Below are 18,897 nucleotides of genomic sequence, written 5' to 3'. Positions count from 1 at the left end.
AACGAAACCTTTCTCCCAACTGTTAATGGATTCTGCCCATGTGAAATTCCTCACAGGAATCTATATACACTACTACCAGGAATAGGATATGTTTTTAACTTCTCTAAAATCGAAAAAAACGTTCAACCTTAAGTTCTTTCTTGTACATAGCCGAAAGATTATGTTTCCGTAAAAAAATTTTCAAGTTAGTTGCTTAGTTATGTGTAAATGTAAATGATAATATTATGAAATTTTTCTTTTCCTTGGCGAGATTGACTGAGCAATAAGAGATGTGTTCATTATTATATTTTTGCCTTTTTTTAGTATTTTTCAATAATCTGGTCAAAATGAAGTCAACAAGACCATAAAAATAATCTATCTTTCGTGTAATTTAGCTCAGAGACTATACTAATGCCTGAATAATTTTTAAAAACTATAGTATAAACGAAAGAAATGGTTATGTCTCTTTTCACAGAAGGGGACGATTTTAAGAGAAATGCAAACAGCGATCATTATTATTCAGTTTCTTATATAAAGAAAATTCAAAGTTGGAACCCTTTTTCGAATTTGGACATCCAAGGAAGGAAGCTTCTCCTAATCTGGAACTTCCAGTGTAAACTTTTCGCTTAGTATCGAGTAAAAAACTTATTCCGAGTAGCATGTCAATGGCCCCAAATGGACAAAATATCCCAAAACGGGTCCTGGAAGAATATTTCATTGGAAAACTATTCAAAGTGTAGTCTGAGAAAATCTAGATAGAAACTTACCAAAGAGGTAGATAAAATTGTTACCACTAGTAAACCTATAACTAAAGAAAAAATTCGTGTTTAAGCCTAAAATATAAGAAAAATTTGTTGCAGAGTCATGGTAGTGTCAATTCCTAGAGCTTTATAAGTACACAAATCAAATTATTGGCCAATTTTCTTTGTAAAGTGTCGTTCACATTTTTGTGGGTTGCGAAAAATGTGCATAGAAATTGCATCAAAACTTGTTAAGATAGAAAGGTAAGAAAGTACACTGGTTACATTTTTTATTTATTTTTCATTATTTCAACAAGGTGGAATGAGCGTATTGTGTATGATTTCTGGGTTCTTAAAAGGGACTAAAAAATTTTGGTTAAAAACCTTTGTTAGTCCCCGAAGCCATGTCGAAATAAAATTCGGCGGTGGAAAAATTTTCAGCGACGCGCCACAAACTGATCGACGTTTTTTTTTTTTTTTTTTTTTTTTTTTTTTTTTTTTTTTTTTTTTTTTTTTTTTTTTTTTTTTTTCGACAACTAAATTGGTATCAGTTCTTTTCAAAATTCCTTTAAAGCAAGATTTCTTGGGGTCCAAAATTCCTTTTCAGCATCGTTACCATGACCAAACTTGGGACAAAATAAGGACAAGACATCAATGTTAACTTCTCCCAAACATTTTTTAATCTAAATGATCGATAGAGACCTTGAACTGTCTAAGAGTTGAATTAATACGACAAAATAGGGAAATTAAAATTTAATTGAATTTAAATTGTAAAACTTAAATGAAAATAAATTTATTTTAACCATATCTGGTGCCAGAAAACCTCAAGGGAATCTATGGAATCTGATGTATATTTGATACTCCATGTCTGGATTTCCTGGTCTTGCAAACTACACCACTTCTTTGAACACCCTATACCTATTTTGTAATTCCTTAATGTCTTTTCCCTTCACTGCAATACCTTCAGCCAGGAAGGGCAATGCAGGTTGGGGGTCAGCCACCCTTTGCTTTAGCTCACCCTTCCTCTTTACCTTCAACAAATTTTTCCAGGTACCCATTTTGAGCTGGTTCAACTCTGGCTAGCATACAGAATCACGCCACTGGCCGCCGTTCCTAATTAAATAACCAGCAACACCAGGATTCGAACCCCCGTCCTCAGGCACAATGGATTTAAAGTCTAGCGAGCTAAGTTTGGCCAACTTCGGCAGAAAATTAGGAGATAGCTAATGGGCTTTGGATTTCTGAAAAGCTATATGAATATTGTCCTAGTTTTAGAGGTCACATTTGCCTCTAAACATTAAGTAGTCCCCACGAAATGGAGGGACGCTTCTATTGCAATATTGGATGCAAGAATTAGGAAAGTTAGCGAATTTCCTTTCTTTGGGGGGGGGGGGTCCGGAAACTCAGAGTAGTAATTTTTAAGGCCAAATTCTCATGAGCGGTTCTTTCTATCAATATGGAGAGAGGATTTAACTTCCAGTATCATTTCAGCTGAAGGAATGTACTTAAACTATACATGTGATTAGGCTGTAGAATGTAATTTCTACTCCCAATTGTTGTGAAGTATTTTTATAGAAGAGTAAAATATTATACTAGCGCTATAGTATTAGGTGGCTTTTATGTAAATCTGTTTATTTTAATGAGATCTTATTTAGTTTTTTTTGCCCTGGCCCAGTGGGTTCTGGCTTTTTGTAATACAAGGGATTCACCTCAAATGATATTACGTTTCCAGTAAATACTCCATTAAAAATATAAATTTATCAACCTGAGGCTGAAGCTATGATATGAGACACTGTCAGTGGATCATTTACTCTAATCAGTTGTGTGAATGTGGCTTTTGGCTTTTTTCAAAAGAACACCAACTCCAAATTTCCTCATGGTTCGTGATGCTGAATCTTTGGTGATATATCAAAGAAAGGGAGGCTGCAGGGAAGTGAGCATGCAGAACAGGACGAAAGTGATGATATTGACATTTAAGGCCTCCTTTTTAAAAAGTATTAAGAGAACGCTTTTTCAGGGGCTTTTTCCAGTTCTGAAGCATTGTAAATGTAACGTTGAACGTCGGCGTAAAAACTGTGTCAATCACACGGAAACGTGCTGTAAATTAGAATTTTATAAAGACTAGATTGGTTGACGTTATGGTGGCAAGTTCCAAAAGCAAAAGCACACGAGCTCAATACACTGAAAAAACACAGATATATTATTCTTCCTGGTGCAGAACAAAAACTGTATCAACCCTTACAACCAAACAAATGTCTAGAGGAAAATATATGAGGTCCAGCATCAAGGCTGATTAGCCATTTATGAATAAATCAGTGATAATGCATGACATCTCGTTCAATAGTCATAAGGAATGCATTCGTAATATTTTACTTTTTACCGACGGAAAAATGAAGCCCAGCCCGCAACTCCAACCCGTGACTCCGACATCGAGAGCTTCCATTGAGCTATCCGAGCTTGTCAATTTGCTTTACGCCTTTCGTGCATTGATATACAGAAATGAACAGGTTTTCTCTAAAGATTCAGAAACTTACAATCAGAAAAATTAGATAACTTCGAAGACCATTCTGCCTTTCCATGACGAAAGTAAAACAGTTCAAAATAGGGATGTACCTTTTTATTGACAGTGAATAGATATAAAATTATTTAACTGGATATTTCGAACACGTATACAGTGTTCATCATCAGCAGTGTTTTACTGTTGATGATGAACACTGTATTTGTGTTCGAAATATCCAGTTAAATAATTTTATATCCATTCACTGTCAATAAAAAGGTATCATCCCTATTTTGAACTGTTTTACTTTAATCAGAAAATTTGGTAAGAAAACTTATCAAAATATAGATGGGTGAATAAGCATATATATACTCACTGTGGTTTTGCTAATACCCTTTTGAATCTATCATAAATATCTTCTTTTGATTGAGAGTCTACATCCATTATTATTTCTTCGTAATTATCTGAAAGATAATAAAAAATAAGACCATATAAAATAGTCCAAATAATAAATACAACACAAAAGAAGCATAAAGCTCTCTTCAATAAATCTTAACGGGTGCTCTATTCAAATTGCGATTTTTTTTTAGCTGATGATGCTCGTTAAAATCCCTTGGGGGGGAGGATATGGAATTAACTTTGCGGGAAAAAGTTTAAATCGCCGTCTCTGTCTATAATAGGTAAAAATGGAAAATATATATATTTTATCTCCAAATGCACTAAAAAATAAAAACTTTTTCTACTGCTCTAAATATTGTAATATTTAAGAAAAAGGCACGGGCAGTAATGGCATTGAAAGTCGTTCTTGAACTGGAGTAAAATACGCCCTGGCCGTCCCATGCCCTCATTTTAATCTTACAAAATTTCAATTTTTCTGAGCAACAGGAAAACCAGTTATTTTTCTTAGCTTTTTGAGCACCTGATTTCTCCTTTTTTGCACCCTCTTCCGAACGATTTACCATTTCCATTTCCCAACCTCTTAGAAAAAAATTTAACCTCTCCCGTTTTGTGCTGGAGATAGATGTATTCCGTTTTAATGAAACTTGTATAATTAGAAAAAGTGAATTATGTTTCTTTGATTAAACAGAGTAGAATTTCATAATTTATTTTAAAGTTCAGGAATGGGCAGTCCTTTAAAGACAACTAGATTAGTTGTTAAAAATATAATGATATAAAATACGATGTACCCACAAGTCACTTAAAGATAACCAGTGGCAAACACACTGGCTTAGGGATTTTGAATGGGGGGGAGGGCAATTTTCTCCCCTCCAATTTTTAGGAATTTCTTCTATTCTCTTGAATATCTTAACTCCATTCTGTTGTTTTAGGAATTTCCTTGATCTAACAGTAAAATTTTAAGTGAAGCTCGAGTCAGCTTGGCACTGCCTACGTTACAGTAAAAATTGTTCATTGCTCTGTAAGACAAACTTACGTAAACTCTGTGCTGGTGTGAAAGGTCCTCCAGCTTAGTGCAAAAGAACCATAAACGGGTTAACATTTTTTTATTCAGCTTTAAGCAACTACGTTTTCTATAACCCCAACCATTCTGTACTGGTTGACGCTATTGGATCTGGAGCCCTGTACCGTGTGTGTCAGTTTTGTCCCTCCCCCTTCTTGCTAAAACAAAGCTTACATTTTTTTCGATTGGTTCTCTGGGGTACAATATCATTTTTTAGCGACTCAGTTGCCTCATTTCCTGAATATTCCTCCAAACATTGTCCCAACTATTTGTCAGAGTGGAATCTATATTATAATTTACAAAACAAAGGATTCCTAGTAAGTTTTAAGTCAATTTCCAGTTTGGAACGGTGGTTTATTAAAAAATACTCTGAAAAGTTTGAATTTTCTTTCAAATTTTCACCAAAAGATCAACATAAAATGGCTTATTTTAGAAAATGGAAGAAAACATCCACAGAATGGGGAAGGGGGTCTGGGTAAAATCTATATCTCTGGGGAAAAACCTCTTGGAGTGTTGCAACAACTATGACCTGTGGGTCACAGTTGCAGAGCAACAGATGCAACTATATCTCACAGGTAATAAACGCGTATGCTCCCATGTCACGTTTGCAGACGTATTATGATTATTGAAAGTTGTTTTTTGTAAAAATTGATTCTATTTTTAAAATTATTTTTTCCTAATTACAAAAGGCACTAGATGTAGCAATTTCCTTTAAAAATGAGCCATTAAACAGCTCTACGATTTCCCAGGGCCAAGCTAGCTGAGGAGAAAGAAAAAAAGCGGTAGCTAGCAACCTGGATTATAATAATGAAATCGATATCCATATTTACATTGAACTATACCGATCTTTTATATAATTTTAGTTACTATAGGTGTTGGTTTATTTTTTGGGGTTTGAGCTATCTCTACAACCATGATTCCAATGCTACTTACATAAGAAGTGTTTATTAAGAAGCATATCGATTCTTTATGAACTATCTACTCAGAAGGTCGAATGTTCAATTCCTGCTGCTTTAATATTTCAGTTACTATAGGCTCGAAATCGTTCTTTGCTGTAACTGTTATATTTTTTAACATGGGATGTGATTGTCTCTTACTAGGTTGCAAGCTACTGGTGCAACCCGAATCTTCTAATGATCGTCTTTTAATATAATTATATTGATCCTTATGTAACTCTTAGAGACGACCTGGCTACAACCTACGATTATGACATCATTGATCAATCTTATACATGAAAAATGCAGTTTTTCATTGAAAATTGTTTATATTTTTAAAATCACTTTTTTATTTCAAAAGGTTTTTAACCACATCAATTTCCTTTAAAATGAACCCTTAAACAGCTCTGCACGATGTTCCAATGTCAAGCTATTTGAGGAGAAAGAATAAGAAAAAAAGATACCATATATGCAGATTATTGTTTCCAACCACTTTTCTTGATTTTCAAGCCAATATATTTCCTTGCTGTTCAAGCCAAGAGACAGTAAGTTCCCTATATAGGAGTTTCGGAAAAGGCGGTTCTAATAGTGTACTTCTTGTTTTGACCTGACTCTATTTTTCGGAGTTATGGGTTATTATAGTTTTTACTAAGAGATGTGATCATCTCTTAATAGGTTGCTAGCTACCAGTGCAACCAGGATTATTTGGAAGGTAAATATATAATGAGAGATCTTCTGAAATAATTTATGTGTGAGCAAAGTAATTGTGTGTAATGAGGTAGTCCTGTACCACATTGTTTTGTTTCTGTCTGCATTAAGACTACATAATATTTATGGTGATGAGGGAACATCTGTGATACAATTAGTGAAACAAAGGAACTGATTTGCATACTAATAACTAATAATATACTAATAACTGATTTGCATATCATATGCCTAAAAGTAGACATCGTTTTATTCGGCTTAATACCACAATAATCCTTACCTAGATAACATCTGATGAATGGAGTTGGAGTCATATTCTTGAATGTCACAATTTGTACGCTTGGATTCTTGTATTGTACTTGGGATAGATGCCAAAATACAAATTCTCTGCAAAGTAAAGATAACGATTTAATTAAAATAAGGAAAAAGCAATTCGTCTTCAATTTGTTAGGAATGAATTTCAGCCAAAATTTAAGCAGTATTAATTTTCTACAATTTAAAGAAACTTAGGGATGTAAGTTTCAAGCCAATCAGAAAAAAGTTTTTGGTTCCATTTTGAAGGCCTTTCAAAAAGTTCGTGGTAACGAACTGTAGTAAGGAGCGACCCGGCTCAATAGTAAACGAAACTCTACAAATCGGAATTTTTATGTTAAAAGATACATCAAAAGAATCGAATTTTCATGCTGATTTTAGTTATATAAGTTTCATCAAATTTAATCCGTTAAATTGTCATCAAAAGTTAAAAGCCTGAGAAAATTTACCTAATTTTGGAAAATAGGGGGAAACACCCCCTAAAAGTTATAGAATCTTAACGGAAAATAACACCATCGCATTTAGCGTATAAGAGAACCCTATAGCAAAAATCTCAAGCTCCTATCTACAAAAATGTGGAATTTCGTACTTTTTTGCCAGAAGACAGATCACGGGTGCGTGTTTATTTGTTGTTGTTTTTTCCGGGGGTCATCGTATCGACCAAGTGGTCCTAGAATGTCGCAAGAGGGCTCATTCTACTGGAAATGAAAAGTTCTAGTGCCCTTTTTAAGTGACCAAAAAATTGGAGGGCACCTATGCCCCCTCCCACGCTAATTTTTTCCCAAAGTCAACAGATCACAATTTTGAGATAGCCATTTTGTTCCGCATAGTCGAAAACCATAATAACTATGTATTTGGGGATGACTTACTCCCCCATAATCCCTGGGGAAGGGGCTGCAAGTTACAAACTTTGACCAGTGTTTACATACAGTAATGGTTATTGGGAAGTGTACAGACGTTTTCAGGGGGATTCTTTTGGTTTGGGGGGTTGTGTTGAGGGGAGGGGGCTATTTGGGAGTATCTTTCCTTGGAGGAATATGTCATGGGGGAAGAGAAACTCAATGAAAAGGGCGCAGGGTTTTCTAGCATTACTATAAAAAAAAAAACAATGAAAAAATAAACATGAAAAGTTTTTCGATTGAACAGAAACGAAAAGACTTAAAACGAACCGAGATTATTAAGCATATGAGGGGTTCTAAAAATACTTTAGCATAAAGAGCGAGGTATTTAGGGGGAAATAAATACATCGCTCTTTATGCTAAAGTATTTTTAGTAATTTCAACTACTTATTCTACGGCCTTTCTGATTCAGGGGTCATTCTTAAAGAATTGGGACAAAACTTAAGATTTAGTATAAAGAGCGAGGTATTAACGAGGGGACAAACCCCCTCATATACATAATAAAAATATAAGAATATAAAAGTTTTTTACGTAGCTTAATTCTTAAGTTAGGCATATTTTTTACTAATAAAAACGTTCGTTAAAAATTTAAAGTTCTAGTTGCCTTTTTAAGTAACCGAAAAATTGGAGGGCAACTACGCCTCCTACCCCACTCCTTATTTTTCAAAATCGTCTGGTCAAAATTAAGAGAAAGCCATTTAGCCAAAAAGAGAATTAGTATGCAAATTTCATTTTGATAATTTATGTGCGGAGAGCCAAAATCAAACATGCATTAATTCAAAAACGTTCAGAAATTAAATAAAAAAAAAACTAGTTTCTTTAACTGAAAGTAAGGAGCGACATTAAAACTTAAAACGAACAGAAATTACTCCGTATATCAAATGGGTTTTCTCCTCCGCAATCCCTTGCTCTTTACGCTAAAGTTTGACTCTTTGCCACAATTCTAATTTTTAAAACAATTAAAAACTTAAGCGTAAAGAGCGAGGGATTGCGGAGGGGGAAACCCATTTCATATACGGAGTAATTTCTGCTCGTTTTAAGTTATAATGTCTCTCTTACTTTCAGTTAAAAAAAACTAGTTTTTTTATTTAATGCTTCACAAAAGCAGTCCTTTTTGTAGATTAAAGTTTGTTTTGCCCAGGGGCTTATGGGTGCAAATTTTAGACTGATCAGAGCTAAAAGGTTGTTAGCCAATTTTCAGGTCCTTTAGCACCCTTCCCCTCAACGACAAAAATTTGAGATCCTCAATGCACAGAATACAATCCCTGACAGTTTTAAAACAATCGGACAGCCAACATTAAACTGTATGTATTATTTTTAGTACAAAATCTATCTGTGAACAATGGGTGATTTGCACAAATTGAAGACCCTTACCCCTTGGGCTGCATTGACCATGCCATCCCCAAAGGCATATTCACTGGACTTTTGGTCCCGTCACCTTTGATGCACGAAAATACTGAATATGATTTTTTATCTCAATTCTTGCAAAATCCATGTTTTAGTATAAACGAGAGCAGCTCACTTAGAGCTATCATTTGAGAAAGAGATAAAAAACTCCTGTCCTACCGTTTTCAGCCAGTAAACAAAAAAAATGGATCAATAAAATTCCTGCACAGGGCTGTAACTGTATCACATTTCTCAAAAATCTTAATTACCATAAAATGGAAAAATTACCAGCCATTCTTCAGAATTTATTATCCCTGCCTCTAAACATTTTGGAAAGGGATGCATTCGATGGAATAAAACACACGGCTGGATTAAGGTACAAACTGGGATTAGGGGCAGCAAATTTTGTTAGCACAGTGTGAGTGGTAAGATAACACAAGCACATTTTATAACTATGATAAGTATTTTTGTAACTATTTTCTTTTTTTGTGAGCTTAAGAGGACATTATTACGAAATAAGTTTCATTACTCTATATTTTTAACATGGCTATACTCAACTCATTATTCAAGATAGAGCTAACATTTGTATATTACTACTGCTGCTATTAATGGTAACTCATTGCAGGTGAGGCCAAAACAGCTATGCCTATTTTCCTCCCGCACGATCCATTTGAAGCTTCACTCTATAGTCCCTCCTACAAAGTTCCAATTTCCTTAGGTCATTTTTCTATCTTCAGGATGGCCTACTCTTTGTTCAGCCCCAGACAGATGGCAAAAGGGCACAATCTTTGGCAATGTCATGCTCTGTCCACAAAACAAGGCCTAGCCATCTTAGCCATTTATTTTACTGTAGCCCTAAAAAGTACGTAAGTAAACCTATCCACTTGATTGATTTTCTTATAACCCAGCATCACCTTTTCACTCTCATTTATTCCTAGTTTAAGCAGCTTGGTCTTCTTATTAGTAATTTTCAAATGTTTGTTATGCACCTTGAATTTTTTAAAGCTTCCAAAAATTTGTCCATTTCAATAATACTTTCATCTAGGATACTCAAATCATCTGCATAATCAAAGTCTAGGGGAGTTTTACCTTCCCATTTGTGTCATGTTGTCCTGTAGCCTTTGCTGTGTTATGTAGGTGCTAGGCATCCCCCCTCTATTCCCCTGAATAATTTTGGATGTCCAATAGATAGGAAACTGAAAGTTCTCACCTGCTTAAGCTAGAAAAAAAAGAAAGATTGTGCCATAATACAGTAGTATTTTCTCCCATTTTGGCGTAAGATGAAAATTTTGGCTCAAAGAATGTAATAAAGCCATCAAGTGAAATTCAAAGATAGGCAATTGATCTAAAATTATAAAAAAAAGCTATCTGTTGAGCTTTCCAGCTTCAATGACTGTTATACCACTTGGTGGGCCATCTTCCAATCTCCTAGTACCCTTTATTTGATAAAATCATCCAAGAAAAAAAAGAAAAATAAGCAACACACCGATGATCCTTCTTTGGCAAAAAACACAAAATTCAAAATCTTTGTAGATTAGAGCGCAAAACCTGTACAGCATGGTTATCTGATTGTTTTGTAGTTAGGGAGGGGGGGGGGGGCATAAAATTAGTTCTAAGGAAGGGTGACGGGTGAAGGTAGAAACTGATATATAATTCCTCTTGATTTCTGGTAATAGTTCTGGTCTATGCTTCTATTATGAAAGTATCATGGGGTAAAACTAAACTCCAAAATGAGCAGAGTTTGCTCTGTATAGGAGGAGGGCAGCCCATTCTTTGTACCCAACCTCCCCCTTGTGGCTATAGAAACGTTGGAGGATGCTCATTCGATCAGAAATTGAAGTTCTAGTCCTTTTTTAATTTGAAAGTGATTAGAGGCCAGCCAACCCCTTTCCTAGAACTTTGTTTTATATCTGGTCTTTTTCTTGCCCCTTAGGACATCTGATTTACTTTTTGTGACTCTGTTTGCAACTGCACAAATTGCGCGTGGGGGAGACTTTCCGCGGGGGGGGGGGATTGGAGGGTAGAAAATGCCAGCCCCTACTCTGACGGACGAATTCCATATGATAATCCATAGATTACAATAAGGGATAGGATATAACTCTACTTAACTCCTAATTCCACACTGGACAAACTACTAACATTGCTTCCTTCTTTACTTATAGCAATGTTATTCTCTTACATCGCATTAGTTACTTTCATGTACTTCTCTGGTATACTATAAAAGAGTAGGACTTACACTAACGCTTTTCTCTCAGCTGAATCAAATACCAGTTCATAATCTATAGAGCTAAAGACTAAGAGGTCGGTTTGTCCAGATGTTTTTGAATTATCAATAAGTGACAACTTGGCTGGCACTTTCTACCCCCTTCCTAAAACCACACTGCTCTTTTCTCCAAACTTTTATCTGTGGTTTCTCTTAGTCTAATGAATATCATCATGCTAAGTAGCCAAATGTGAATACTATAGAAATCAAGCTAATGTCACCATAATTACCCTACCCACTCTCATCAGTTTTCTTATAAAGAGGTTTAATTTAAGTTTTCCTTAAATTATTTAAATGCTTCCCCTTTTTCAAAAATTGTCTTCATGGTCTTTAGTAATTTATCTCCAATTTTCAACCCCATATTTTAGATGCTCACTTTTCACATTATCAGCACCATTGGCCTTGTTATTTCTCAATCATTTGAGCATTGTCCCCAGTCCCTCCTTGCAAAATAAATCTTCCTTCAATTCCAAACTTGAAAAATGTCATCTGTGTCTGTATTGTTTTATATAATGATGTCACAATACTACAATAACTTCTCAAAATGTTCTGCCTATCCCTCTTTGACACATGTCTTATCATTTTGTGAGGCAGTGCTGCCATTTTTAACTGGGACAAGTTCAGACTAACCACTTCCGCTCAGTTTATTAACATGACAATGTTACATTACTATTTTGGTCTCTGCCTGCATGTTCCAGATCCTTACCAATTTTATTGATGGCCTATTTTTCACATCTTAACTCCCGCTTTAATGTCTTATCTGCTCCAATTGCTTTCCCCTATTCTTGTAAAATCCATCCCTCAGCAACTCCTGGTAAAAATATGCATCCCTTCTACCAAACGAAAAGCAACTTTGCCAATTCTAACCAAGCTGCTAATTAAAAACCCTAGTTGAGTTTCTAATTTTTCTCCTTAAAACACCTTCTGCAGTTTTGCATACTATTTTCCTAAAATTACTACATCAATCTTCTAAGCTGTCAAATTCTAAGCCCCCAAATTCATATTTTACTGTTCCTGGAAAGTTCTTTTCAATTTCTAATTCTGGAGTCTACCAATATCTTAACTATTCAGAAGCTAGTTACCCTTCCTCAATTTCAGTTTTAACTTCACTCTACAGATTACTAGGTGGTGAGCTTTACTCTTAACACTAAGAACACCACTCCTATAGACTCTAGTATACTGTATTGATCCTGCCAGTCAATATAAAATGAGTGACTAGAATTTTATAATTTAAGCCTTCCACACCGAAGCAAGATTAACAAGGTTCCTTACTGGCCCAAAATTGTTACCTCTTTCTGTTTTTTATTGGCCTTATCCAGTTTGTTTCTTTTTTTATTTTGTCTTTCTCAGTTTGGCCACTTGGGTATAAAAAGTTATCTCCCCTAGAGAAAACTACGTGACCATCCCCCTAAGATGTCAGCTGCCTACACCAGGCATGGATGTTAGAATCCTTCTTATCCTGTTCCCCTTTGCCATAAGCCTCCATATCTTTTTAAATTTTCCTAATAGATACCTGTGTTTCATACACTCTTTTTATGCAGGTTCTTTTGTATCTATCCCCCCTCCTCCATCCTATACAAAAATATGAATTCATGCCTAATGTATTATCTACCTTTTCTGCATCAGCCATGCCTCTTTAATTATTTGAATTGTATATAGCTTTTTTCATTAACCTAGAGATGGGACAGATGTTGTGTAATCAGTGGCGGTCCAGGTGGGGAGGGCGCCCCCCTAACATAGTGATGGATTTGGGGCTGGGACTGCTTGTTCGGGTTGGCGGTAGCTTGAAAGTTTTTTTTGTAATTGGTTTTTATCAGTTCTATTGGTTTTATAAGTTTTTAACTGTTAAAACTGTTTCTATTTGCAAACAAGTTTAAAACAAAGTTTTAGTTACTTTGTGTGGTCTCTTATCAGATTTTACTGATGACGCATACTGCCTAAAAGTATTTAATTAAATTGGATTTATCAAGGTCTGATTACCACGAAAGGCAACTGGGAGGCAAAAATCTCCATTTCGTAACAGCAAAGAGGGGAAATTTAAAATCCTAACTTCTTTAGGCTATCGAAATGGTATTTTAGGATTGTTCTGTAACAACGAGGTGGAAAACATTTAATCTTTAAACTACTTTTACTGTTATAATATATTTTTTTTTAGTCTTTCTTTGGCACAGAGGTGAAATTGATATCTTAACTTTTTTTGCCTGTCATAAAATTTGGGTTTGCTTTCTTTGCAAAGCAACTGGTTTGTAAAACATGGTTGTTTTTTAGGGGATTTGCATAATAAAAAGAAAATGTATGACTTTGACTTTTTTGACTTGACTTTGAATTTTATTAACATAATAAACAAAATATAAACTATTACAGAAATACATTACTATGCTAGGGAAAAATTTAAATTTTGCTAATGTATAGCAATTAACAATATGAACATTTCTAATGGCATTATAAATTAATAATAATAATGACAGTAATAAAAACTACATAAATATTTCTAGAAGCATCCTGGACTAATCAAAATAATAATAATAAACAAAACTTCTGAACAGAACTGAACAGAACTTCTGAGATGGTAAAACCCATTAAAAGTTTCTGGGACCAAATTTTGCACAAAATAAAACTAAAGAGAAACACGTAAAGTGCACTATTAGAAGTGCGAAGATATTATTAGTATACGTTTTGGATTTTGGTGAGCAAATTGTGACCACTTTACAGCCTAATTCCATCTAATTAAAGCTTTGTGTTATATGACATATTGCCTCCTCTGTTCATCCTAAAACATTAAAATAAAGGCCAAAGTCTTTGGAAATATCTTTAATTAAGGTGGTATAAATATCCACTTAAAACTAAGTATATGAGTCAAAATACTCCTTCAGCATATTTAAGATAATCTTTTAAGTTAACTAGATTTTTGAAAAATTGTTTATAAAAGAAGGCAAATAATTATATGCTTATTTTTAATTAAAGCATATTTTACACATAATTATTTATGTTTTAAGGATATTTCAACTCATATGCTTAGTCTGAAGTACATACCTACAAGCATCCTTATTAGAGTTTATATTTTTCTGACAGTTTTTGTCTTTATTCAAATGTTTTAGGATGATTAGAAGAGGAAACACTAACAAAGAGCTCTAAACTAACAGGACTAGCCAATATAAACATTCATCAAAATATTGAGGTAGACATATACCATTTAATAAATTGATATGGCAGCAGTGGAAATAAAGAAATAAACTTTTTCTTAGAAAATTGTGATTTCTATAATTTAAGCAAAATATATCAAGCTTTTAAAAGTGGAATGATATGCTATGTTGTTATGAAAAGTGAAATTTTGATTAGTAAATTTTTGAGATTTTCTCCAAGTTGACACTATTTATTAAAACTCTAATAGAAAAAATTGGGAAGGGTTTTATGTATTTTCATCTATTCGTTCAATTTTATTTTATTTTTTTTTTGCTAAAACCCTAAATGAACTAGTACTTAATGCTTAATGCATCTTTTATGAATATACAAGTTGTATATTAATCCTCATTTCCTACTCTTCATTACTGTTACAATTACTAAGAAATGAAATATGGTTAGGCAACATGCTAAATGGGTTGACCTATGCAAATAGTGAAAATAAATAAATATGTCTAAATAAAAATAAATATGTCTTGAAAGATAGTTCAAGACCAATTTCTTTGACAATACAAAGGTTAACTCACTTGCTATAGTAGTCAGAAGTGCAAAGGCAAAAAATTATACAGAAAATATTAAATATCACATTTTTTTACAGACGATGAACAGCTTTTTATTTTTTTATGGAAGGGTGGTTTTTATAACTTACTATTTTTGTGTCAGTATTTTTCCATCATTTTAATTTCATCAGATTTATTAAAACTTTAACCCAGACCAGATTTTTAGATTAAATTTATGACCATACTACCTACCTATGACACATAATGGTTGAGGTTCCCTTTAAATTGTTTGTATTTGTTTGTTTACAAGTTTACTGAAGCAACCTATTATGCGCCCCTGCTAAGAAAAATCCTGGGTCCACCCCTGTCTGTAATACAGCTATCTTCAAATTTCAAGATGTGGACTTCCAAAAATAAACACTTTATTATAATGAAAAAGGCCTACAGAGACAAATGAAGCTTCCCAAATGCCAACAGACACAATAAAACATAGCTGGCTTTCAAAAATACAAGGCTAGCATTCACTAAATAAATAAAAAATTGTTGTACAAGGTGTTTTTGAGTTGTGTACATTTAACTGGAAACCAAGGACATAGTTGTTAGAAACTATGAATTGCCTGGTTATTCAAAACAAAACAGAAGATCAGACAAGACACATAAGCTGGGGGGCTCTTTAGCAGAACTTTTGAAAACAACATAATATTTCAGCATAACTTTCTATAATAAACCCATGGGAAATGATCAGAGTTCCAAAATGCCTCCAGTTAATAAGAAGTTTCTCCGTGGTCATCAAAGAGCTGCTGCCTTAAGATGAGGTGAGGGTGAAGATTATACTTTAAAAGGCCTTCCTTGGGCATAATTAAGAGTCTGGATTTAATCTCAAAAGTTTCACTCCCATAGATCAACTAACTTCCAACATATGACTCAAGACTCCTTGACTCTAACAAACCTTATAATTAGGAAAGGAGTAAAAGTATGAGGCTGAAAACATGGTAATATTGTTGCATGATATTTTTTTCTAATGTAGGTGCAAAAACATCAGCATTCTTACAAAATTCATATCAGAATAATTTAATTTATTACAAATTTGATTTTAGACAAATTGCATCTCAGGCCCCCCTTCCCTGCTAACACCTAAACATGATCCAAAGCCAAATACTAAGTTTGCCAATTTTGTTGGTTTGTATTCACGTAAGTACTTATTTCTCATCAAAAATCAACTCATAACACTAATTTCAGAAAACAAAGTCAAGAAATCAAAACATTTTTTTTACTTTCTACCTGATTTCTGATGTGAGAGACAAATTTACCAAAAAAAAATATCAACAAAATAATATAAAAGTGCTAGGGAGAGGGGGCTGGTTGGCAAATAAAATGAAAGCTAATATGGATATTATCAAAATAGAGATTCTTTGAAGAGTGAGCCAGGAATCATGTTGTTATTAAGGGTAATTTAGGAAAAGGAATCTTGCAACAAGAATACAAAAGAACTTCTATATAATTATCTGGCCAGTAGATACTCTCTTTAAAATTTCATTTGTCTAGTTTAACAGCTTTCCTAGTGAACAAAATCTATTAAACAACTGAAAGTGGCTGAACTCAAATTTTTGCCAGAAGGGTGTAATTTTTGGTAAATTTAGGATGTTTTGATTAGTTTCCTAGTTAAACAATAAAAATACAAGTCAATATAACTTTCAACCATTCTTTCTAAATATCCTAATTCCTTCTGTTGAAAAATCAATTTCAACCCCTTAAAATTAGACATCTAAGGCTTTTTTCTGCAGTCTAAAAGAAGACTGTGATTTTTCCAACAATCATATTTCCACTATCCAAATAGTCCAAATCCAAACTGTTGTTGGAAGATTTCTTTAAGAAAATTGATATAAGAGAATTTGCAGAGCAATATTCAAAAAATGGATTTCACACCCATTGTAGCAGAAAAGGATGACTAGATTTTATGCTTATATCATGGATGGGGAATTCAAGACAGCAAATTATATTTCTGCTGTCTAAAAAAACTGATAGCTAACAAATGGACAGCAGAAAAAGCCTCTAAATGTTTTTTTTTTTTTAATGCAATCTAGTGAAAATAGGATAAATATAATGCTAAGTTTATTTTGTACTCTAGTCTGCTAAAATAAATGTATTTTTTATAATCAACGTTTTGTCAATCAAAATGATACTGTTTTATAATAAAAATAAAAATGTCTTATTTTTATAATTTTGTCATTTTATGTTTGGGATTTAAGTGTGAATGCGCAAAATTACATATTGCTTTTTATGATCAAATTTAGCCAAATTATATTTATTTGAGAACAAAATTAAATTTTTAAAAAGGGTGAAAATTAATAAAATGAAAAAAGTAAAAAAAAAACTGTCAAATTTTCCTTACTGAAAATGATAAAGATCAAATACTGGTTTCAAAGATGAACTTACAGTAAAGGGTAAAAAGAACCTTTTCAGGTATCAATTTAGTGCCCCCATGCTCAATAAGGAAACAAAAGGAAGTAGTTGCCAGAATTTTATAAGCATTCCCAAAATTATAAGGAGAGAAGATGGAAAAAACTGATATACTATTTGGTTCCCAAGTTAATGCTTTTTCTGAGAACAAAAATCCCCAAAAATATAACTGTAACTGTGCTCTATCTTCCTTTAAAGGGGCTAAATACAGCTTCAGGTTATGTACAAGAGTTGGTGATTTTATTGTTGCTGATTTTCAGATTGTTCTCAGATCCAGTAATAGCTGATGAGAGATAAGCAAAAGAATTGATAAAAACAGATTATTTTTATATTAGGCTAATGGATTATTCAGATAGCTAAGAAGCAAACTTACCACTGACAACAGGATTTCATCCTGAATCCAAATGACATTCATTTCCTTCAAAACTGAACTTTACTGCACCCCTAAATACATCAATTCAGAGTAGGCTATAGGCCATTCCAAATTCAGAGTAAGCCTATATATTTGCAAATTAAGGTTTGAATTCATTTCTGATGTAAATGAATGCTGATTTTGGTAAAATTCTAGTTAATTGACTTCTTGCTATCTCAGAAAGGGTTTAGGTTAGGAAAACAAAACTTCCAGCAATGAATCTACAGACTAAAATATGCCCAGAAAGGTATTTTGAAGCAACTACCTCTACTCCTTCTCCCTCTAGTGGGCCCTGACCTTTGATGACCTTTAAAAATATGTGTTATAAAAGTGAGACCCTGCAAAATAGATCTTCTGCTTAACTGAAGTAAAACAAAATTGTTTTCAGCTTCATAAGTTTGCTCAATCCCATTTTATAAGGTTTTAAAGATATGCAAATAGACCTACATTTCCTAAATTTGGAAAAAAACATTGATATGGCTCAAAATTCTACTCCAATAACAGGAATTTCATTTTCAGAACTAAAGGCAGAGAAAAAACAACTAGTAACTGAAAATTTAGGTAAAATGTTGTTTTGTCAAAATTTCAATAGGTATAGACCTGTCATGCAGGCAAATTTCAGGGCCCTCTAGAGGGAGAAGGAGTGGAGGTGGGTATTTTAAAATACCTTCCCAGGACATACTTTAGCCTGTAGACCCATCCCTGAAAGTTTCATTTTACTAACCAAAACCCTTTCTGAGATAGAAAGAAGTCAATTAACTGGAATTTTACCCTGATTTTTGAGATGTAATTCTGACTATAGAGGTACATTTTTTTCTTAGCTATTTGAATAATCTGTAAATATAAACGTTATCCATATAGACAAAAAATTAACAAACTTATTGAACATTACAGACCTAAGGCCAACATGATTTTCGGCACCTGTATTATAATTTATTGATACTATATGTACACTGTCTTTTAAAACTATATCGCCTTTTTGAAGATATCTCAGTGTTCTCCTAATTGGAGCAACTCCTCTCATAAACGGCATGTTTAATTTTTGAAAGTATTGCTTCAATAAGGCGCCTATTCTTTTCTTTTCAATTTTCAGGTTCTCGTCTGAACCCATTTGATGCATTTTTTATGGCACTTGAGGCCTTTTTTCGCGTCAACCAAAGAGACTGTTTG

At 33.6% G+C, this 18,897-nt stretch overlaps 1 protein-coding gene across 1 annotated transcript in view; it reads right to left on the bottom strand.

Annotated features, from left to right (window-relative positions):
• Positions 1–18,862, bottom strand: part of LOC136035360 (small ribosomal subunit protein mS25-like) — a 20,839-nt gene extending 1,977 nt beyond the window's left edge. The window contains exons 1-3 of the mRNA XM_065717110.1: positions 18,624–18,862; positions 6,596–6,702; positions 3,593–3,680 (exon numbers count right to left, since the gene is read on the bottom strand). Of these exons, the coding sequence (XP_065573182.1) occupies positions 3,593–3,680; positions 6,596–6,702; positions 18,624–18,847 (419 nt within the window). The 5' untranslated portion in view covers positions 18,848–18,862. The remainder of the gene's footprint in view (positions 1–3,592; positions 3,681–6,595; positions 6,703–18,623) is intronic.
• Positions 18,863–18,897: the final 35 nt, after the last annotated feature.

This window comes from Artemia franciscana, chromosome 14 (genome assembly GCF_032884065.1).
Source record: "Artemia franciscana chromosome 14, ASM3288406v1, whole genome shotgun sequence".
In the NCBI taxonomy this organism is placed as follows: Eukaryota; Metazoa; Arthropoda; class Branchiopoda; order Anostraca; family Artemiidae; genus Artemia; species Artemia franciscana.
Note: the sequence above shows the minus strand (reverse complement) of the source record. Positions and strands in the feature narration are given on the sequence as shown.